At 42.1% G+C, this 19,980-nt stretch overlaps 2 protein-coding genes across 3 annotated transcripts in view; one reads left to right on the top strand and one right to left on the bottom strand.

The window, feature by feature from the left end:
• Nucleotides 1-4,743: 4,743 nt before the first annotated feature.
• Nucleotides 4,744-6,859, top strand: gchfr (GTP cyclohydrolase I feedback regulator). 2 transcript variants are annotated; one of them, XM_033642305.2, is made up of 3 exons: nt 4,744-4,907; nt 5,446-5,537; nt 6,190-6,859. In XM_033642305.2, the coding sequence occupies exons 1-3, from the start codon at nt 4,872-4,874 to the stop codon at nt 6,317-6,319; spliced, it is 258 nt and encodes an 85-aa protein (XP_033498196.1). In that variant the 5' UTR covers nt 4,744-4,871; the 3' UTR covers nt 6,320-6,859. The 2 variants fall into 2 exon arrangements, with proteins under 2 accessions (XP_033498196.1, XP_033498195.1); XM_033642304.2 differs by having other exon boundaries at nt 4,748-4,907; nt 5,443-5,537.
• Nucleotides 6,860-10,623: 3,764 nt separating this feature from the next.
• Nucleotides 10,624-19,980, bottom strand: part of dnajc17 (DnaJ (Hsp40) homolog, subfamily C, member 17) — a 38,806-nt gene continuing 29,449 nt past the window's right edge. The window contains exon 11 of the mRNA XM_033642670.2: nt 10,624-10,903. Coding sequence (XP_033498561.1) covers nt 10,778-10,903 — 126 coding nt within the window. The 3' untranslated portion in view covers nt 10,624-10,777. The remainder of the gene's footprint in view (nt 10,904-19,980) is intronic.

Below are 19,980 nucleotides of genomic sequence, written 5' to 3'. Positions count from 1 at the left end.
CACAGAGACACGCTCCCTGCACAAAATCAAGCTCTGAGCCGAGGTGATGAGAGAAAAGACACAGTGTGTAAGAATGTGTCGTTCCAAATTTCTGATGACATTATTCTTAATCACTGAGAGAAAGTCTCCCTAAACAAACCCTTCCAGTATGCACGACCGCTGAAACCTCATCCTGGTGTTTCTCAACAAAATGTTAACCTGGTGACAGCGCTCGAAATGCTTCACAGCGATGTTGTACGCGTAGCTATGCTGTGTTGTGTAATTCCCAGAGCCGGTGGTATCATCTAACGGTGAGCTCAGCATGAAGAAGTAGGAAGAGAGGTGAGGTAGGGTGAAAAGAAGAGACAAAGACAGGAGGAGGAAAGGAGAATTTAACCTTGCTAAGGCTGCTGGGTAATATCTCTGCAGCTTGGAGACACTTTATGTAAGCAGCGGGGTGTAATCTGGAAAACAGCAAAGGAAAAGGAGGTCAGTGATGTATCTTCTTGCAGAGGAGGGACTGTGCAGCTCCTCAGAGGGGACACACACACACACACACACGTATAAGTGCAAAAGTCTCACGAAGAAACACATAGCTCAACAATGCAGCGATTCATCACAATTAAGCAGATGTAAACCTATACAGAGTGTAACCCTAACACCCAATCGATCAGAGAGCTGCCTGTTGTCTCCACTCTCCCACAGTTTAAATCTCTCCACTGAATAATGGAATATTACTCCAACATACACCTACAGTAAATCATCATATACACACACTGCCTGCTGTACAATTCATTCCCATTCAGTCTCCACTCTGTGATTTAAAGCGATTGCTTTAGCAGCGCAGCTATCCAGCACAGGTCTTCACCCACACACATTCACAGCAAGTAAATCCATCAGACAGCTTGGTGTTGTGTGTGGGATGTCTGAGACGCTGGGCATCAGACGTAAAGTTAATTTTTTGAGTTGATTTGAAAATGATTTGTGTGTCTGTTTAAATATCACATGATACATAGTAGCTTACCCTGTGTGCAGTATAGTAAAATCATTGACTTAACTGACTGTGCAGTTACAAGCATTATGATTTGATTTGATTCTTTATTTTCATGTCATGCACACAATGTGCCCAACCATCATGGGTTTACAAGACACCAGTAATTATAGTTGCAGTGGTCAATCATGTCATTACAAAATTACAAGTTATTTTACAACTTGGCCTCAAACAAAATATTCTGCGTTCTCTCCAAAGCTTGGCAAATAAAATCTGCTACAAAAAAGGTTCCCCTACAAGTTTTCATATTCCTCAGCCAAGAAAAATCTACATAAATGGATGTCATTTTACTAAATAAGTAAATTCCCTATGCCCTCACAGACCAGACAGTAAAACAAAAACTGAACCTCATTCACTCCAGAACCTGTTGCAACTCTACTTATAGCTTTTATTTGAATAATTATATCATGATAAATGAAGAATTCTGCAGTTTTTTCAGTTGATATTGCTTTTTATTTGTTCATTTTTAAGGGCTCTGCATCGTAGAGACAGATTAACAGCCGTTATGGTGCTGCCCTCCAACTATTTATGTATTTATTTGTTTAAAGAAAGGTATTCACACATCCATGTCTCAAATGCAGGTGCGTTTGAAAGTATCACTTAAGTCTTTGAACAGAAAATCCTGCAAATTGCTGTTACTCAGCTTCACAATTTATTAGTAACAGTAACATTTCTGTCCTCCTCAATGCTCATCAAGATTGTTTAACACCGTTTCCAACATTTTCAATTTCCAACATTGAGCTTAACCCTTTGAAAGTTGGAGCAACATCATTTTTCTCATGCTGCTTTCAGATGCCTTTTGCAAGTGTTTAAGCCTTAAAAGCCTGAGCAAAGCGGTGCGATTTCTTTCAAAAACATGGGAAAAGGGGCAATGAGCAACTTGGTAATACATGTCCCACAAATTGTAAAAAAACAAAACAAACAAAAAACTAAATTTTTAAAAATATTTTATGTTGGTTTTTCTAATTGCAAAAAAAAAGATTAAGAAAAGGTTTTTTTTTTTTTTTAGAAAAAATCTAGGTCATTATTATTATTATTATCATTATATTTCAAAATCATGTTATAGAATCTTTATGATTTTTAAGCACTCTTTCCATGTCATTTGTTTGTTTGTTTGTTTGTAACTTTCTTTACTTTCTTTTTACTAATTTTCTTGTTTTGTTTTGTTTTTTTTTTACTAATATCTTGCTAATTTTTTGGGTCATTTTTTCTATGGTCGCTGTATACCTTCTTTCCATGTTTTTAAAAGAAATCAAGCCAATTGGCTCTGGTTTCAAAGGGTTAAACAGAAACTGCTCCACCCATTTTACAGGTGTGTCCAGGTGCGAGGGAATTAATCAGCTGTTGGTGTGTTTCTGCTAGGCTGATGTGTTCAGTCTTAAGATCAACATTTTTTTTGTAAATAATCTTGTAAATAACATTTACTGCGTAAGGAGCTTGAGTTTTCTAATTATTTTCCTATGTTTTTTTGTTTTTGTTTTGGTCCCTTGTTTGTGGGATATGTGACATGTGGTGCACAGGCTGTTGTCAATTATTGAGAAACACACCCACAGCTGGTTGATTCTCTCACACCTGTGCACACCTGTGAAATGGTTGGGGCAGTTTCTAATCAGCTGTGGGTGTGTTTTATTCAATAACTGACAAATGTGATAAGTCTAACACTGACCAAGGACCTTGCTCCCAAAACAAGAAAACCTTATTAATCTTAAAAAAAATGAGAAGAGATCTTTTGAGCCAGATTTAGCTATTAGCTAATTTCCATCTACAGTCCCTGGGCAAGTACACACACACACACACACACACACACACACACACAGTTTTTTTAAGCCACTGTGTTGTTAAATGTATGATGTCTCTTGTGTTTAAAATGTTTTCATGTTGTTTTTCTGTGATGTTTTTTTTATGTGAAGCAGTGGACAGTGCACAAGATTAATCTCCCCTCTGGGACAATAAAGTTTACTCCAGCAATCTAACTCTGTGAGGTTTTATTGCCTCAGTTGCACACAATTCTTTATATGACACTGGTAGCTGATTTGACGGAAGCGTTCCTGCAACAGGCCGTCACACTTAAGCTGAGAGGGTGAAGGCAAAGGCCTCATCAAAACATCAAACTGCTTCCTGTGGACCCACCGGGGATGTGCTCCACTGTCACCGCAGGTCAAAGAAGAGGTGACCTTGCACTCCAATAACCAGCAGCAGATGAGCCGGCGCAAGGAAGACACCACGGGGGTCCAGGAAGTCACTCGGGAAGGAACATGTTTGGAGAGAGTGTTCTTTGGCAAGAGAGGGGGGTTTATTTTTGGGGCCTTGGCGACAACCCTGCTGCTTTCCTGTTTTCTTTTCTGAAGTAGGTCTCAGGTTGGCGGGGACAGATAAAACAGGAGAATAAAGACATTCCAGAGGACAACCCTTTCTTTTTTCACACCACGAAGGACTCAGATGGAAGCTCATTCATCTCATAGACTACTGAAAACAATAACCAGTGGCTGTTTTCCACAGGGGGAAAGCAATGTGACAGATTTTATTCATTTAACTATCCAGTGTGTGAACATTTCTGACCATTGTGAAAGATGTCATGGAAAAATTCAAAGAGACATGCCACATGAAGTGAATGACAATGATATTGGAAGCCAGTAGGTGGCAATCTTCTCACCAATCCTCCCCAAGCACCTGTGTCCCTCTGAATGAAGGGGCCACAGACTACAGGCTGTGGATAATTTCAGGGAGGTGGTAATGAAACTGTCGTGGCAGACACACGCCACTGTAAACAAACAGTGTCCATGCTGTCTCACAGTACAGAGCTGTATCAAATCTATGATAAAAATCTCAACAAAAAAAAACACATCTTATCAGATGGCAAAACACTTTGGCGAGGATTATGTGTCCAACATGTGGTACGGGGCATTTCTGAATGAGCTCCGGCTTGCTGGGAATCATGTCTGCCTACCATCACAATATCAGGCTGCGATCAGGCTTTAAATCACCCCTTCCCACTAAGCATGACATGCAAAGCCTAACTGAAAGTCCATTGGGCTCCTCTGGCATCAGTGAGACATTACATTCATATTGCTGATTTTATCAAAGTCCCCGCCATTGTTGTTTGCCTTGGGTCTATGTCTTTCATTTCCCCCCTCGGTCACAAGACTGATCCAAATTATTATTGTTGCGCTGAGGAGGAAATTAATAAATCTCTAAGGAGGAAATTAGAGTTCCAGACTGTGTGGGTTTGGTGTCATACATGCATGCACACAACTGTCTTTTTTTTTTTTTTTTTGCAAATGTATTGTGTGAATGGAACTTGACTGTAACTGTAAAGCTTCAAAAAATGCGTGGTTCTCTGCAAAAAGTGAGAAAATGTGGCCTGGAATGAAGTAAATATGTGCTACATCAGTTTGTAATCTCAAGTCTATGAGTCTTGCCTCAGTTAAAACCCATGCAGGTGAAAATACTACACAAATATGTCCACTTTCCCCAGCCACAGAGTGGGGAGTTTTCACTGGGGACCTCTGTACTGAGGACCCATAATTCTGAATGATTAACCAAGTCTGTGAACTCTGCGTAAAAGGCATTTCCTCATGCACATTGGCCAACATTTCTCATTGTCAACAAACAAACGGTCACACGAGTTGAGCAAGACCTCATGCACAGAGCAGGCACCGCGGCTTACAGATGCTGAGAGAGCAGCGCTGTGATTGGTCCGCCGCGGTGGGTGTTTCCGCATTCCGCAGAGAGCTGTCAGCCGAAGCGCGAGTTGAAGAGGGGGGACCGTCGCGTCTGTGCAGAGCAGAGACGTCCTTATTCAATCCCAGAGGAATAGCAGCCCGTCGCCAGGGGAGCAGGGATGCCTTACATGTTCATCAGCACGCAGATCCGACTGGTGTGTATCTCGCATCTGTGAAAATGACTCGTGTCGTGCTTTTAGAAGAAAAAAAAAGACGCGCTCGAGTTTGGGGATTTGTTTATTTGGCAGAGCAACACAGCGCATACGACTAATCAATCAGGGTCGCCACTTGCAGATTAGAGTCATGCAGTGGCCTGTAATATTCTGCATGCTGGAAAACAACAAACAGTCAAGGCTACAAGCGGAGCAAGCAACGTGCGTATGGTTGTTTTTGTGCCACGGTGCCCTAAATGAAAAACACATGTTGCCCAGTTGTCGGCCTCTTGTTGCGTATGTTCACTTTGTTGTCTGCACGACTCGAGCAACCTAATTCTACAGCCTCTGAGTATCTGATGATCTATTTATAGTCTGCCCAGTTATTAGAGATTATGATCCGCACCTGCCAGAGGGATGCAGGTGTAGCCAGCGCAATGCAGCCAGAGCTGCACCAATAACAGTTGTAGAAAAGCATTCCTCAATCAATCCTGTGCAGACTATCAGTTGTATAGTTAATGTGCTTGATTCCTTACAGGAGAACGGTCCAACAAATGTGGGAGATGAATATTCGGATCCAGCTGTGATGAATTACCTGGGAGCAAGGAAAACAACCATGCTGGGAAACAATTTGTGAGTATTGAAAGTGGGCACTGTCAGTTGTTTTAGAGAGCGGACACAAAGTAAACGTGGCAGGTGACTGGGTGATATCTGAGGATAGGAAGTAAACAGAGAGATTTGTAGGCACAGTTTTGGCCACAAAAGCACCAAGACTTAAATGTCCCTCCTGAATTGATATTTTTCATGTAAGCATATCCATCACCTTCTCAAAACCAGGGAAAGGTATACTGTACTAGCTCAAATGCACACACATGCAGAATGGACTCCCAGGTGTACTGTAAATGTGCTCACACCGGGCCGTATTTCCATATTTAGGCACTTAACACTGGTGTTTCTTTCATTTTGGCAGTTAACGTGTACATATTGACGACAGAGCTGAGATCAGGTCACATGGAAAAAAAAACCCCCCAATGTGGTCGAGGAAGGCTGCTGCTTTGCAGATTTAGAATAAACCATTCAAGCTGATGGAATACAGATCAGGGAAGTGTTGTCATTGGCAATCTGATTCTAATGCTGCTGGGAAATGAACCAAGGTGTGGAAGGAAGCGAACAAGCACCAGAACAATTAACAGCATTCTGCTCTCCAAGCAAAGTTTACTGAAAGAGAGAGAAATCCCACATCTGTGGAAAAGGGAGGATGACTTTGTTGTTTATGCTCATGCAGTTCCGAGTACCATGTGGACGACCCGCCGCGCCTGGTGCTGGACAAGCTGGAGAAGATCGGCTTCCGCGTGCTGACGATGACGGGGGTGGGACAGACGCTCGTGTGGTGCCTCCACAAAGAGACGGAGTGATCGATCACGGAGTGTAGACTGTAGCAAGACGCCTCTGCAAGCCTTTGAAAGCATGAATGAATCCTGCTGAAGAACTTGTAGAAACTTAAGTTCTCCGCTCTACATTCAACACACTGACAGCTACAGAATCCACTTTGAGATTATCCCAGACATAAGGTTTCAGATTACCTTCAATAGGTGACAGGTCACCAATTTCAGGGCAATACTGAACTACATTCCAGAGATTTTATAAGGCCCGTATTGTTTGCTATTTACTACTGGTGACCAAGTGGGAGTGCAGGGAGTGAGGGCTAGTTTTACTGTTAATATATCAGCAATGGCAGTAAAACTTAATTAAAGGCATGTCTGTAAATTCAGCCTGTGCAAAAGGCCTCACCCAGTTCTTCATCTCTTCCGTCCAATAAATAAAACATGATGCTCGATAGGTTTGTTCCTACAGCACTGTGTAAAGATGTTTTTCTAAGTGTATCATATGCTCATGATTAAATGATGTAATGTGGATTTATTGTGTACTTATTAATAAAAGACAAAATGGCAATACTTCTGGGAGGATGCATCTTTCTGATAATCCATAAAACAGACACTTATCAAACATTGATATATGAATAAATGAAATTAGTGTGACCCCTGCAGCTCTGTGGCATCTTATGGGGATGCTGCATGTCCCAAGATGAGGCACTAGCACCGCAGGCACACAGAGTGCAGCAGTCAGCCTGCGAGAGCCAAAAAACGCTGGGTGGTTTCAGCACAGCCCCAGGTCTGCCAGCACATGTCTGGCCAGCCCGGATCACTAACCCGCAAACCAGAAACTTTGCCAGCCAGCTCACAGCCAAACTCTTACCAGTCCTGCTGTCTCACACATGACTTAGCTTCCACCTCCGCACCAAAGATCAAAAGATGTTGGTGCTTCCCAGTTCTGTGACCGCGGAGATTCCACATGCTGTTTGCATACACCGATGTGACAGCTTCGCCTCGGACAATATAAGGAAAACGGGGCGGAAGAAGATACTATGAGGATTCCAAGGCTGTGCTGTAATTGTTGATAGGACAGAGCATTCAACAGGCTCATCTTCCCATCCTGGTTCGCATGCAGCACAAGCCACTGTGGGCTCAGGGCAGGGTTGGTGGTGAATGTGTTTCCTGTAATTGTATTTCCTCTGTTGTCATTTGGACAGAGTTTGTGTGTTTCTGGGCTTTTTTTCACATTGCCGGGATATGAAAAAGGCTACGCATAAACAAAACCATGTGATGAGGGGATTTTGCAGGAGGAGAGGAGCAGATGTCTCCCACCACACCACTCCACTCCACAGCTGGACATTGTGTAACAGAGCCACGGCGAGGCGGCGCAGGAGTGGTAGAGAGATGGATGACTGCGCTGGATGTTGCGAAGCTGCCATGTGGCTCCTAAATAACACAATGACAGGAGAAAGCGCCGCCACACAGATACAGACACAGCATTACGCCATAGTCCCCCTTGGGACGGGGAAATAAGACTGTTTGGATGGATAGATGTTCCACGGGCATAAGACCTTGTTACAAAACTCAGGGTGACCGCAAAAGTTTGGCACTCTAACATCTGACTTAATGTGGGTCACAGAGCGGTAGCGTGTCACTTCAGAGAACGTACATAAGGAATACAGAGTTTCTCCTAGGTATCTGTTACATAAGCCGATTGTGAAACAGCTTAGAACAATAATAGCTTAACTTAGAAAGACATGTTGAAGTCAGTATCAGTGGACAGGACACAGACAACTTTTGAAGCAAGTGGCATCTTCTTAAATTTAAGATGTTGCATGATCCATCAGGTCCGAGAGTGAAGTGTGAAAAATGCCCCAAAAATAAGCACATCTAATGCTGCAAAATCTTGGCTTTTCATATTCTGGCAATATCATGCGTGAAGGAAAAATGGATGTATTGTTCATGCTTTGTGTAGCAGTTATCACACAGTATAAATTGTTCAAAAAACGATTTCATGGCTCCACAATGAACTCCCTTCACTTTGTGATTAAAGCAATAGTTCTTTGCTGAATTGCTGAGAGTCAGATGAGAGGATCGATACTACTCTTATGTGTGTCCGTTCAATTTTAAGCTGCAGCCAGATGCAGTTGTATGGAGGGGTTGTGTGCCAGACAATTTCTTGGCCAGCAGCAGTGACTTCCAGGAGTCTACGCCGGTTGCCTGGCAACTTTACGGTGACAACAAGACTCCAGTAAGTCTCCTCTCCTTGCCAAGGAAAAGTTCAGTACCTCACCCCTGTCAAACCACAACGTGTTGTTTTTATAGTTTGGTTGTTTAACAGATTAAACAAACCAGACAGGACGTATTAATTAGTGATCTGTAAAGTTGCTGGTACTGAAGGTGGATTTGTTTTTTAACCCTCGGACAGAGCCAAGCTAGATAACACAAGAGTGGTATCCATCTTCTCGTCTCACTCTCAGCAATGAAGTGAATAAGCAAGTTTCCAAACATGCCAAACTATTCCTTTAAATATATATTGTGCAGGATTATCCTAAAAAAAACAATGTATAGATTCATACAGAGGTAAGTCATCCCATCATCATCATCATCATCATCATCATCTGTGTTCGAGGATGTTCATGAGCATGTACCCTGAAAGTGCTCAGATGAGGTCAGGGCTTTATAAAAAAAAATCAGCAACCACGTGCCAGACCGTAAGCAGCAGGCATCCAAGAGACACAAATATAGTGAAGCGAAACCCTAAACGAAAGTGAATCTGATGTTGGCTTTGACCTTAAATTCGCTGGCAAGCAGGTTTATAAAACAGTAACCAACAATCCTACATATTATACCTTTAAGTAAACATATCTGCAGAAAGTTTTGCACAACAGTTCGCCTCGGAATAACTAAAGTTTTATCTTATCTTAATTTAAAAAATGTTACACATGACAATATTTAGTCACTAAAAGAGCCTTTTCTCTGTCAGATATTCATGATCTACTACAGGGGCTCCCAAAAAGTTTGGCTTGCGACTCCTTAAAATGAAGCCATGCCTACTTGCTACCCTCTAATGACAGAGTATGTGATTAGCGTGGTCATCCGTTATGAGCAGTTAAACCAAAGAATGCTGTACTAAAGTTGCAGCATCCAGTATTTCACAAGAAAAAAGAGGGAAAAAAGTCAGAAATAAACATTTTTTGTACAAATATATTTTCCTTTCTTATCCATTTAATAATTAGCTGACCCTTTAGATTTATTCTGGGACCCCCAGATTGAGAACCACTAATCTACGTGATTTTGAACAGTATTATAAAATAAGTAGTTTGCACAGAGATTACATACAAACCTCAGAACACAAACCCCAGAGCTGATTGAATAACATTGTGCAGTTCTGAGTTGTGCAATCTACAAAGTCTCTTTACACTGGAGTAGGGTGTTAGATATGTTGTATACAAAGCCCAGAGAACAATCATCTCAACCACCGGGTCGTCAGAGTATGTTCACTCTTCATCACGAGGCCACAAGTATTCCCACAAAAACCTACCTAGTGTTCCTATCTCAGCCTGATTACTAGTTCGACATGCACGTAGTCACATCGTGCGGTCTGCGGTTTGGATCGCTGCAACACTCGACTCACTTCACAGCGTTACTGGACGTGTACATAGACAACAAAAGAGGAGGATTACACACCGTTGGCTGTAACAGTGAAGTAATGAGTTATCACATTTAACCAGACAGATGCAAATTACATCATCATTCAAAGGTTTGATAACGTGTGGTGCTGCACGGCTGGCCAATCTGCTCTGGCTCCTTGACAACATGATGAGCAAAAACTCACTGGATGACTTAGAGCTCGAATAATTCACCAACTGTTTTATTAGTGCTCAGGCCTGGTGTATTGATTAGAGGTACTACAGTATGATATTATAATGATGTATCTACTAGGAAGCAATATTTTTATGTCTGTTCATCTCAGTTCATTGCAGCAAACTAAATCCACAGGCTATATTATGTATCCACAGGCTATATTATGTATCCATCTGAACCAGAAGGAACTGCCAACACGCTGAAGGCATGCACTCTTTATATAAGCAAAAGGTCCGATCTGCAATTAAAATATTGATCAATAATATGCCACCAAAATATCATTGATGTACACACACTGATACAACATGGTTACAGTAATGATTCCTCCCTGCAGCCTGAGTGTCAGGACTCCTACCTCTCCATCCACACTGCAGCAGCCCTCACTTCTTCTCTACTCTGTCTCTCCCTCAGTCATCCTACATTCTTAATAAAGGGAAAAGACATAACACACTGATTAAAACCACAGAAATGAAAAAAAGTTTCTCTGTAGTTATTAAAAAGATTTATTTTGCCACATGGTGTATAACATACAAAAAGTAATAACAAAACACATAAGAGGCTTTATGAAACTAAAGCCTGAGACAGGTATTCATTTAATAACTGCAGGCAGGTACCGAGCAGAGTCCCACTGTGCTATGACCTGGAAGCCTCCTCGTCGTCCTCTCTCTGCATTTGTTCTATGAGCCTCTGTCGCTCGGCGGCCTGCCTCATCCTCATCATCACCACACTCTCATAGTCGCGCTCGTTTGACAGGGAGCCCTGTAAGAGAGAGGGAAAGACAAAGAGGTTATTGAAACATGGAAAATGTTACAAAGTCTGATCTGAAAGCACATATTATAATCTTTAATCCCAATCTGTGTGATTTCTGTCTGTTAATACAAACAAAATGAGGCAGTAATGTTAGTATTAAAGTCTAAGTATTCATACATTTTCTAAAAAAAGATTCACAAACAAAAAGATTAATCAGCAGATCAGCAGAATATTTTCTACACTTTTGAGTTTTGAGAATCGATTGATCATGCAGGTCAGTTTTTAAGCAAAATACATTTTACATAATTGGAAACTGAATATTTTTTGGCTGGACAAAACAAACAATTGAAAACATGAGCTTGGGTTAAAGGGGCCATTTTTTTTATTTTCTGACATTTTATGGACCAACAAATCACACACACACACACACACACACATAATAAAATAAAATAAAATATATATTCTTTTTTTGTTGCTGTTATTTAGGATTGGGCGAATGTATTGGCTATGGGCTGAGTATATCATGACTTGTTTTTTTTGAGGAGGAGATTTCTGTCATTTTATTTTGCTAATTAAGCCTCCAAAGAATGAGTTACAGCCGTGAGCTGAATTATGTGTGTTTAACGATGAGTTTACAAGGCAATTAAACTCGTCTTGGTTTGGCGAAGGAAAGAAACGTGAATTCAGAATGTGTTCAGTTGGATTTTTCAGTTTAATGAGGAAAATGTGTGTTTGTTGACATTTTTGTGAGTTTAAGGAGTTAAATTATTAGACTAAAAAAGCTAAGAGAGCTTGTGGAGCAAACTGACCACTTGAACATATCTCCAAGCTGAAACTGGGAAGTAGGGTGTGGCACACACACACTTGAATGTAAAGGCAATCGCCAGTTGTTGAACCCTAATATCTATGAAAAATTGGCCTTTTCTTGAACGGGCACTCCAGCAATTAATTACGGCACTTCCATGAAAACACACACACACACAAAAAAAAAGTCAAAATCTAAGCAGCACAGGCCAGGATATCCCAACGTTTATTCCCATGTAGGTGTCAAGCTCCAAGACCCCTGGATAAGGCAACCACTGGCACCTTTTTGTTAGTCACTCTGTCTGGTAAATGTCTCATTCCTTCAGACTACACACCTCCTCTTCAGTTGGTTGCGTAAGTATACATTCCTAGTCTCCAAGCTGAGATAACCCTGATGACATCATATTTACTGTGTTCACAGGATGTGAAGCACACCCCACGAGTGAAGTGATCTCAATGTGCAAAATCAGTGGAGTGGCCCTTCAATCAATATTCAAGGAAAATTTCTAGTGAGCCGTTACACTGGAGGGGAATCACGGAGAAGTCAAACATGCCTGTATTTTACATCATGACAACACTGACTCAGGGCAGCACACGGAGCGAATGACACCACTGTCACCGTCCACTGTGTGTTTGCTTTCACGACAGGGCCTGTGGGTGCACAGCCGAGGACAGGCGGACTCCTACAGACGCTCTCATCTCAGTTACCATCAGCGTGACGGCGGGGTGAACATGTATGAGACAGCAGCCCGCAGAGCAACTGTGACAGGGTAATTCCGCTGCCTGAGGTCATTAAACCCCAAAATGAGGGCTGGGATTAAGCCTGGCAGTCGCACGGCCTCTCACTGTGTGTGAGTGATTTCTTTGAAGGCCCTGGGCTTGGACGACGATGGCGAGAGATTCTCTTACTGCGGGGGGAATTGGAGAGGGCAGCCACTGGCTAATGGCTAATCAAGCAGGGTGGAACACAGGCCAGACGTCTTACATACACGGGTCACGATCTGTGCGGTCACATATGCCACACGCAAGCCAGCACAGACACAAGAAGAGGGACTCTAAAGACGCGTGGAGACATTTTTTAAAATACACAGAGGATGACGCTTGTGTGTGCATATTTAAATGCATATAACGCACACATATGCACTCACAGAGACCGTCATCCCATTCTGAAGCGGAGGGAGGCCATGTGTCCAAAGAGTAAGCCATTGTTTTATAGGATTATATCCAGGAAGTCTGCTGGGCCAAGGAAGTGTCTCTTTAACAAGACAGTGAGCTGCAGGAGAGAGAGCAAGTGAGTGTGTGCATGAAGGACTGGGCGAGTGAGAGCGATCTGAGGAGGAGAGGTAGGTTTTTGTCAATGCGCTCACTGAGCTAAGGCATCTGGAAAACATCACGGGGACTCCAGCATCCATGTGCTGAAAGAAAGAGGGTAAGTATGGAGGAAGAAGAGAGGAGAGGGTCGGTGAGGGGAAGTTTAACCCTCCACCCCCCCACCCCTGGATTGAGGAAAGCTGCTATTATCATTCCAGTAATGTGAGCTCAAGCCCTTGTCTGACACGTAACTCTGAAATATCACGCGAACGCCATTAGGTAAATAAACAACCCTTGCATCTTCAAATTAAAGAAAATACAAGCAAGTATACAAGCAGGCTGGTGAAAATGCTCCCTCTTCCTCAGCAAATAGATCTCCACTCTGCCCTGCCCTCTACTGGCCACTTCACAGACATGCACCTGAAAAATCTCAAATTAGAGTTGGTCTGAGTTATTCTGTAGCCAGTGTGGTCATGGGTGGACTGTACCAGGCTAATAATGAAGGGGAATTCTGACCATTAACAGGTGCTTTATGAGCAGTGTGACGCATTTCTTGTCAGGATGAGGAATGTTTCCTTGCCTTGGGTGTTAACTTCCAATGTACATGTTTAGCCAGTGCATCACTCTTTAACTAAACACTCAGTTGTGTATGTATGCGTGCGTGCGTGCTGCACTGAGACTGGGGCCCAGGGTGAGTAGGAAACCACAGAACACAAACAACGGGCCCCCGTACAAAGCCAAGAGAGGAGGGCACAAGGCCACCGCAGAGGTAGGATGGTAGTAAAACACACACACACGCACACACACACACAAACAAGCTGAGGATTTGCTATGTGACATCAGCACATGGCTAGGCCTCCAACCAGCACACCCCAGCCTGACCTCGGGCCAGTTATGACATCATGAATACCACCAGTGCTGTGAGTCAGGCACACACACACACATATACACACTCTCACACTCCTTCCCACACACAGCAGGAGGCATCACGAAGCGCAGGTGGCCACTGTGCTCCCCTGGCACAAGTTGTCAGATCAGCTGCACATTACACCATTTCTTTGTGTGTTTGTGTGAGAAGTGTGCGAGTGTATAAGCACGTGAGCATGAGTGATTAAGTGCGTGAGGAAATAACTGTGTGTTTTATGCAATGGAGAAGAAAGAGTGTGGACTAGGGCCACACACTAGATGCCACTATCACTGTTAAATAAGAAACAACCTTTTTCCAGTAAACTATCACAAGCAAAATGACTCTTTCATGAATTAAAAAAATAGGTTATTAAAAAGAAACACTGAATAAATGAAGGGGAAACATGACACTGAATGATATGAAAATTACGTTAAGATTACGCTATGGCCTTAAAGGTTCATTCATGTCCATTAGACACATGTATATGAACACGGACGGCGCCGTCTGTCCGTACTCTGCGCTCATGTTGTCTGTATTTGTTCATGTTTTCTAAAAAATTGCAGATATACATGAAACAGAGCAGTACCAGGTTTTTATAGATCCTAATACTTTCTTGGCAAGTCCTGCCCTACTGTTCTGTAATTGCCTACTCATCAAGTTGACGTGTAAAGTACGGACATGGCTAGGGTTAGGGAACAGATGCTGCAGGAACAGTGGTTATATAGCCTAGTGTGCGTCCATGCATGCTTGTCACAATTGCACTCTGGTACTTAAACAAATAGCGCCATACCCTTGGATGGTAGTGAAAGAAAGTGGAGGTCCTTGCAAGACTGCTGCCCTGTAGTGGATGTATTTGTGCCAACTTAAAGGATGCACAGAATTATGCAGACAGTGGCAGTTACAATGTTTCAAATGGACGTATCTATTTTCGTAAGTAAAGGGAGTATAAATAAACTTAAACAGTCAAAAGATGTCAACCGAGTTAATTTGTTGCATCCACACAAAGACCGCTACAGCTGACGTCCCTGTCTTCTGTTACTGTGATCCATTGATGCTGCTTAACAGGAAACCGCACAACTCCAGTGCCATCCAGAAAAAGGAGACACACTAAAAAGCAAGAAAACAAAACAAGACCTTATTCTGCCTTTCTGCTTACTTTCCATTTCTATACTTGTCCTCTAACTAATTAGAATCAGAAAGCACAAAGCACATAATTATTTTGTCATGTGTTGTCGGTAACAGTGCTGTTGATTCTGTCCCTTAAAACTCAGCCTGGCCAGGAGCATCTGTCCTGTGCCTAAAATGTAAATGTACATGAACACAACAAAGAAACAGAGAGAGAGGGAGAGACGCACACAATCACGCTCACGCAGCAACCTGATAAACAAAGAAGCAATCAAAGCACTTAACTGAAGATTAAAAGCTTTAACACCTCCCTGAGAACATTGGGTTTAACAATGCCTCTTGGCCGATTTAATTACTTCAGAAACTAAAACCACACTGTGGCTGATTTACACCTGAAAGCAACATGCATCCTGGGGAATCGGGTCACAAGTGGATAGCTCTTAGTACTGGTATAAATTAGGGATAGACCGATACAGATTTTTTAGGGCCGATGCCGATACCAATTTTTTTTCCATCACCCTTAGCCGATGACCGATTACGGACTGCCGATTTTCTTGAGCCGATATTTGGGGCCGATACTGCTTTTGCTCTCTCAATTTACATAAAAAAAATGACACAATGATAACAAATATTTCAGGTCTTAAGTTTAAAATAAGAAACATTTATTGAACAGTAAAAAATACTAAAACAAGATGGAAAGTTGAGGTAGAACAGGTAGAATAATATTATTATTAATATTATTATTATACATTATAATATAATATAATATAATATAATTATAATACTACTGTACACAGTAGGATTCAGCAGCTTTGTTCAAAATAAACCACATACTTTCAAATGAAAAAAAGTGCCAGGGAAAAATAAATCCGCGAACCCACGCGCGTATCGGCCAATGCCGATACAAGTAAAAAACTCAAATATCGGCCCGATATATCGGCCGGCCGATGTATCGGTCTATCCTTAGTATAAATGCACCCAATGCATCCTCAATATGTCTTGAGATCCAATCGTTTAGATCACATTCGGAGGTGGTCTGGGTTGCATGTGACCACGTTCTTTTAGCAGCATGTACACTTAATTGAAGGACCATCTAATCAGCTGACCCCCTTGCTTATTTGCCTGTTGCTGCCCTCACACGTTAGACGCAGTGCTAAAGGAATGTCTTCAGAGCCACTGTCCTCCCAGCGAATGGTCAGTTCGGCCCAGTTAGCAAGAGCTAACACAGCAGCGGCTGTTAAACAGTTCCAACAAACTCATTCTGACACCTTAACAACTTGTTGTTAAACCCTTAAATAGGTAACGTTAACCGTGTGATGCTAACAATTAACTTAGCCCTGTCACTGTGTGTGTGTGGGTGGACTTTCACTAAGACAGAGTTCACAGTCCTCCAGCAGTAGTCTCCCAATGTTAGTGAATGAAATGATGTAGGCTAAGGTTGTTTATTGCATATAAAGTTTGGGGAAGTGAGATGCGATCACAAGCGATCAGTAAGACACATGTAGAGACGCATTCTGATGTCAGGTGTCAACACAGACTTGTGATCTCTTCATTCAAGATGCATATTACAGGGTATAAAACAGGCTCTGTAGTGACCTTTAAACCTTTTTTGGTTGATATACTTCCATACTATCTCTCATGCTTATTGTGTCTTGACATTGCAGGCTAAGAGGTTACCAATTTGCGTTTGATAACTAGATTGCTCATTAACACCACGAGCCATCAAATATCTCCAACAAGAAGGTCACCAGGCCAAGACGAGACTTCACAGACTTTTCTGCCAAGAGGAGAAATGGCTTCTTCTTAACAAGCCTGCTCTGTGGTGGCGGCTAACATTTCTGCCTCTAACGCACTGTGCTGAAGTTAATCAAGGAACTATTTATCTGGAGCGTGTGTGGTGGCGTGGTGTGTTTTCCTATATGTGTGTCATGGATCTATGCAGTAGGTGATTTATGAGAGGCGAACACATATTTAGAAATCATTTGTGTGTGTGTGTGTGTGTGTGGGTGGGTGGGTGAGTCGGGGGGTGCCCATCGAGCACTCCCGCTAACTCAAACAAACAGGCAGCGGGCAGAGGTACTGCACATGCAACACTGGAGCCAAGGTGAAATTCCTCTGCAGACAAAACTCAAGCTTTGTAAATGGTGGGGGATTAGTCATCATTCATTATAAGACTCGGCAGACGTAAAGCCCCAAAGGTCTGGTCTATTATACTGTTTTTGTTAGTGAAGGACAAACACTACATAGAGATTAAGGCCCAAATCTACTTCCTGTATTTAACCCTTCAAATGCACATGTACGGCGAACATCTGGATTTTGAGTGGAACTCTGAGACAAGACGTCTTTTTATTTGACTGCAAAAGCCAAATAATATCTGCAGATGTAGTCTCAGTAAATACATCTACAGATACAAATCATTGATTCTGACAATATTTGTGTATGCAAGCTGCAGAATTTACAGACGTCCTTCAAACTGCACTGAGAAAGATATTTAGTGTATGTAAAATACAGCTATTTCAAAAATAAATCAAGCTGCAATAGAAAAGAGAGTGCATATTTCCTTATTTTCTCATATAAAGGTCAGAAAAACTTCTGATATAAAGACAAAGCTGATGTCTTATCAACAGAATAAAAAATGCATATCTTTCACATTATCAGGTTCAAAGGCAGCACAGCGCCTGATTCAAGGCTGTGTACAGGTTGTGCTAGTTGCGTGTAGACTGCAGATTCAGCCAATAACACTCAAAGGTGAAGTGAAGGAAAAAAGGCAGCAGTGCAATCGAAGTGCCATGGAAGTTGGTGTGTGTATGTGTGGACGTGGACGCCATGTGGTTGTACGTGGTCACGGTATTGGACAGAATGGAAGCCTGTTGGACGGAGATGGAGAGCGCCTTTGGAAACTGTTAAAGTTAAGGAAATAAACAGTGAAAAGAGAAATGGCAGCAGAGACCTGAACTCCTGGTGCCCTGGCATTTCTCTTTATGATGGATGAGCTCAGGGATCCTAGAATAGGGAGATGTGGGGGTTTGGCCTCTTTAATATCCAACAATACAGCGTTGTAAAAGCGAAATTATGTCTTTCACAGTCTGGCCTTCCGGGAAAAGCCCTCTGATTGCAACAGATTTCCCATTAAAACAAAAGTGGCCACAGGACTGGTAAGAATGCAGTCTGAACCTTGGAGATGTCAAAAAGAACTCAGGCATGATGAGGGGAGAAAAAAAATGAAATCAAGGTTCCAAACATAAAATTTAAAATGTCTGTGCTCTCTACATATGTACATATGATTTCCCATATTAGTCCTTATCTGTGCAGAACAAATAGCGAGTGGAATATATCCTGCTGTATACTGTTTACATCATATCTCCAGTCTTCAAAGTAATCTAAATATCCCAGCCATGATTTTATAATTACTAATGATTCAGTGCCAGGAGACACAGCAGTACATTCCCAGCCTACACCGACCGCCCACATTTACTGGAAAGAAATAGTATGTTATGAGTTGTGCATATGTACATTACTTTTTTTTTTTTCATCTCCTTCCGCTCTAAACACAAAAGACATTTTACAAGTCTGTGGGCGCAACAAAAAGATCAAAACAAGTGCAAGATTCCTCCATATAAGAGCAAAATAACCATTATATAACAGGTTTTCTGGAGAGTGAAATTTTGTCTTTAATGGACAGCTGACACGAGAGAAAGACCAGGTTCAAATAAAAGACACTGCAGCATTACAGTATTTGACACCCACAGTCCATTGAGATTCCCCTAAAATCCCTAATCTCTAATGCTCTGATTTCTTGATTTAACTCTGTTGTAGAACAAAGCTTATTTGTGAATACTTAGTGACAGTTCATCCCAAAATCAAAAGCACATATTTGTCCTCTTACCTGTTGTGCTATCTATCAGTCTAGATTGTTTTAGATGGAGTTTCTAAGTGTTGGAGATATTGGCTGTAGAGATGGCAGCCCTCTAGATGGCAATTGGTTTGTGGTGCTCAAAGTGCAAAAAAAAAAAAAAAAAAAAGATTTAAAAAACTCAACAGCAACATCTCATTTCAGAAATCATGACCAGATAATCCACAGACCTTGTTGTGAGCAGTTCATGTGGGAACTATTTTATTTCTACCGAACTATACCCGCCAACCGGATCACTACGCAGAAGGAAGTGGCATCTACGGCTAGCTCACCTAGCGCCACTGAGCTAGCTAACGTTACAGCCATCAATAAATACATCTCACTCTTTCATGGGCATGAGCCTCTTGTCCGTGAGCACATAAACGCTTCCCCTGTAGTTCTGTAAAGAGAAAGCTGTTTTTCAGATGTTTTGTTTTGGGTTTTTTGGGAGCCTTGAGTCACTGTAAGCCAAGGACCATCTAGTCCCATTATATTTGAGGGAAGGCAGACATCTCTACAGCCAACATCTCAAACACTCGGCAACTCACACAAAAACAATTTAGATTGATAAATAACAGCACAGGTAGGAGGAAAAACACACACTGGTGATTGTGGGGTGAACTGTCCCTTTAACAATGAATGAATGAATGGATAGATGGTGCTAGGTGGCAAAAGCAGGCATGACAACACCTTTATGTCTAAGACCTACATGTCGTTGCAGTATGTCATCAGTATACATGACCTCATCAGAAATGTATGTTTCTCCATTAACTATCCAGCCTATCCACCTCCTTACTGTGCGGGACCTGGCGTGACCTTATCTCGTTAATTAGAGGCTACTGTAAGCTTTGTCATGTGTTAATGAGTCTGTAATGAATAACACAACACCTGGACTTTGACTGGTGTCAGATCTCAGTCATGTGGCAATCATGCACTTCCTTTAAGCAGCCAGACTGCCAAGTGTCTGTCGGAGCGCCTTCAAAAAGCTCATCACTGAGTCATAACTTTGGAGACAAACAGTGACGACAATGGTTAGGATGATGACAA

This window comes from Epinephelus lanceolatus, chromosome 15, assembly GCF_041903045.1.
Source record: "Epinephelus lanceolatus isolate andai-2023 chromosome 15, ASM4190304v1, whole genome shotgun sequence".
NCBI lineage: Eukaryota > Metazoa > Chordata > Actinopteri > Perciformes > Serranidae > Epinephelus > Epinephelus lanceolatus.
This window is presented reverse-complemented; position numbering and strand designations above follow the sequence as displayed.

Coding starts and splice junctions, on each gene's coding strand:
- gchfr (XM_033642304.2), top strand. CDS start 4,872: ATGCCTTACATGTTCATCAGCACGCAGATCCGACTG. Junction 4,908..5,442: donor TCAGCACGCAGATCCGACTG/GTGTGTATCTCG, acceptor GATTCCTTACAG/GAGAACGGTCCAACAAATGT. Junction 5,538..6,189: donor ACCATGCTGGGAAACAATTT/GTGAGTATTGAA, acceptor ATGCTCATGCAG/TTCCGAGTACCATGTGGACG.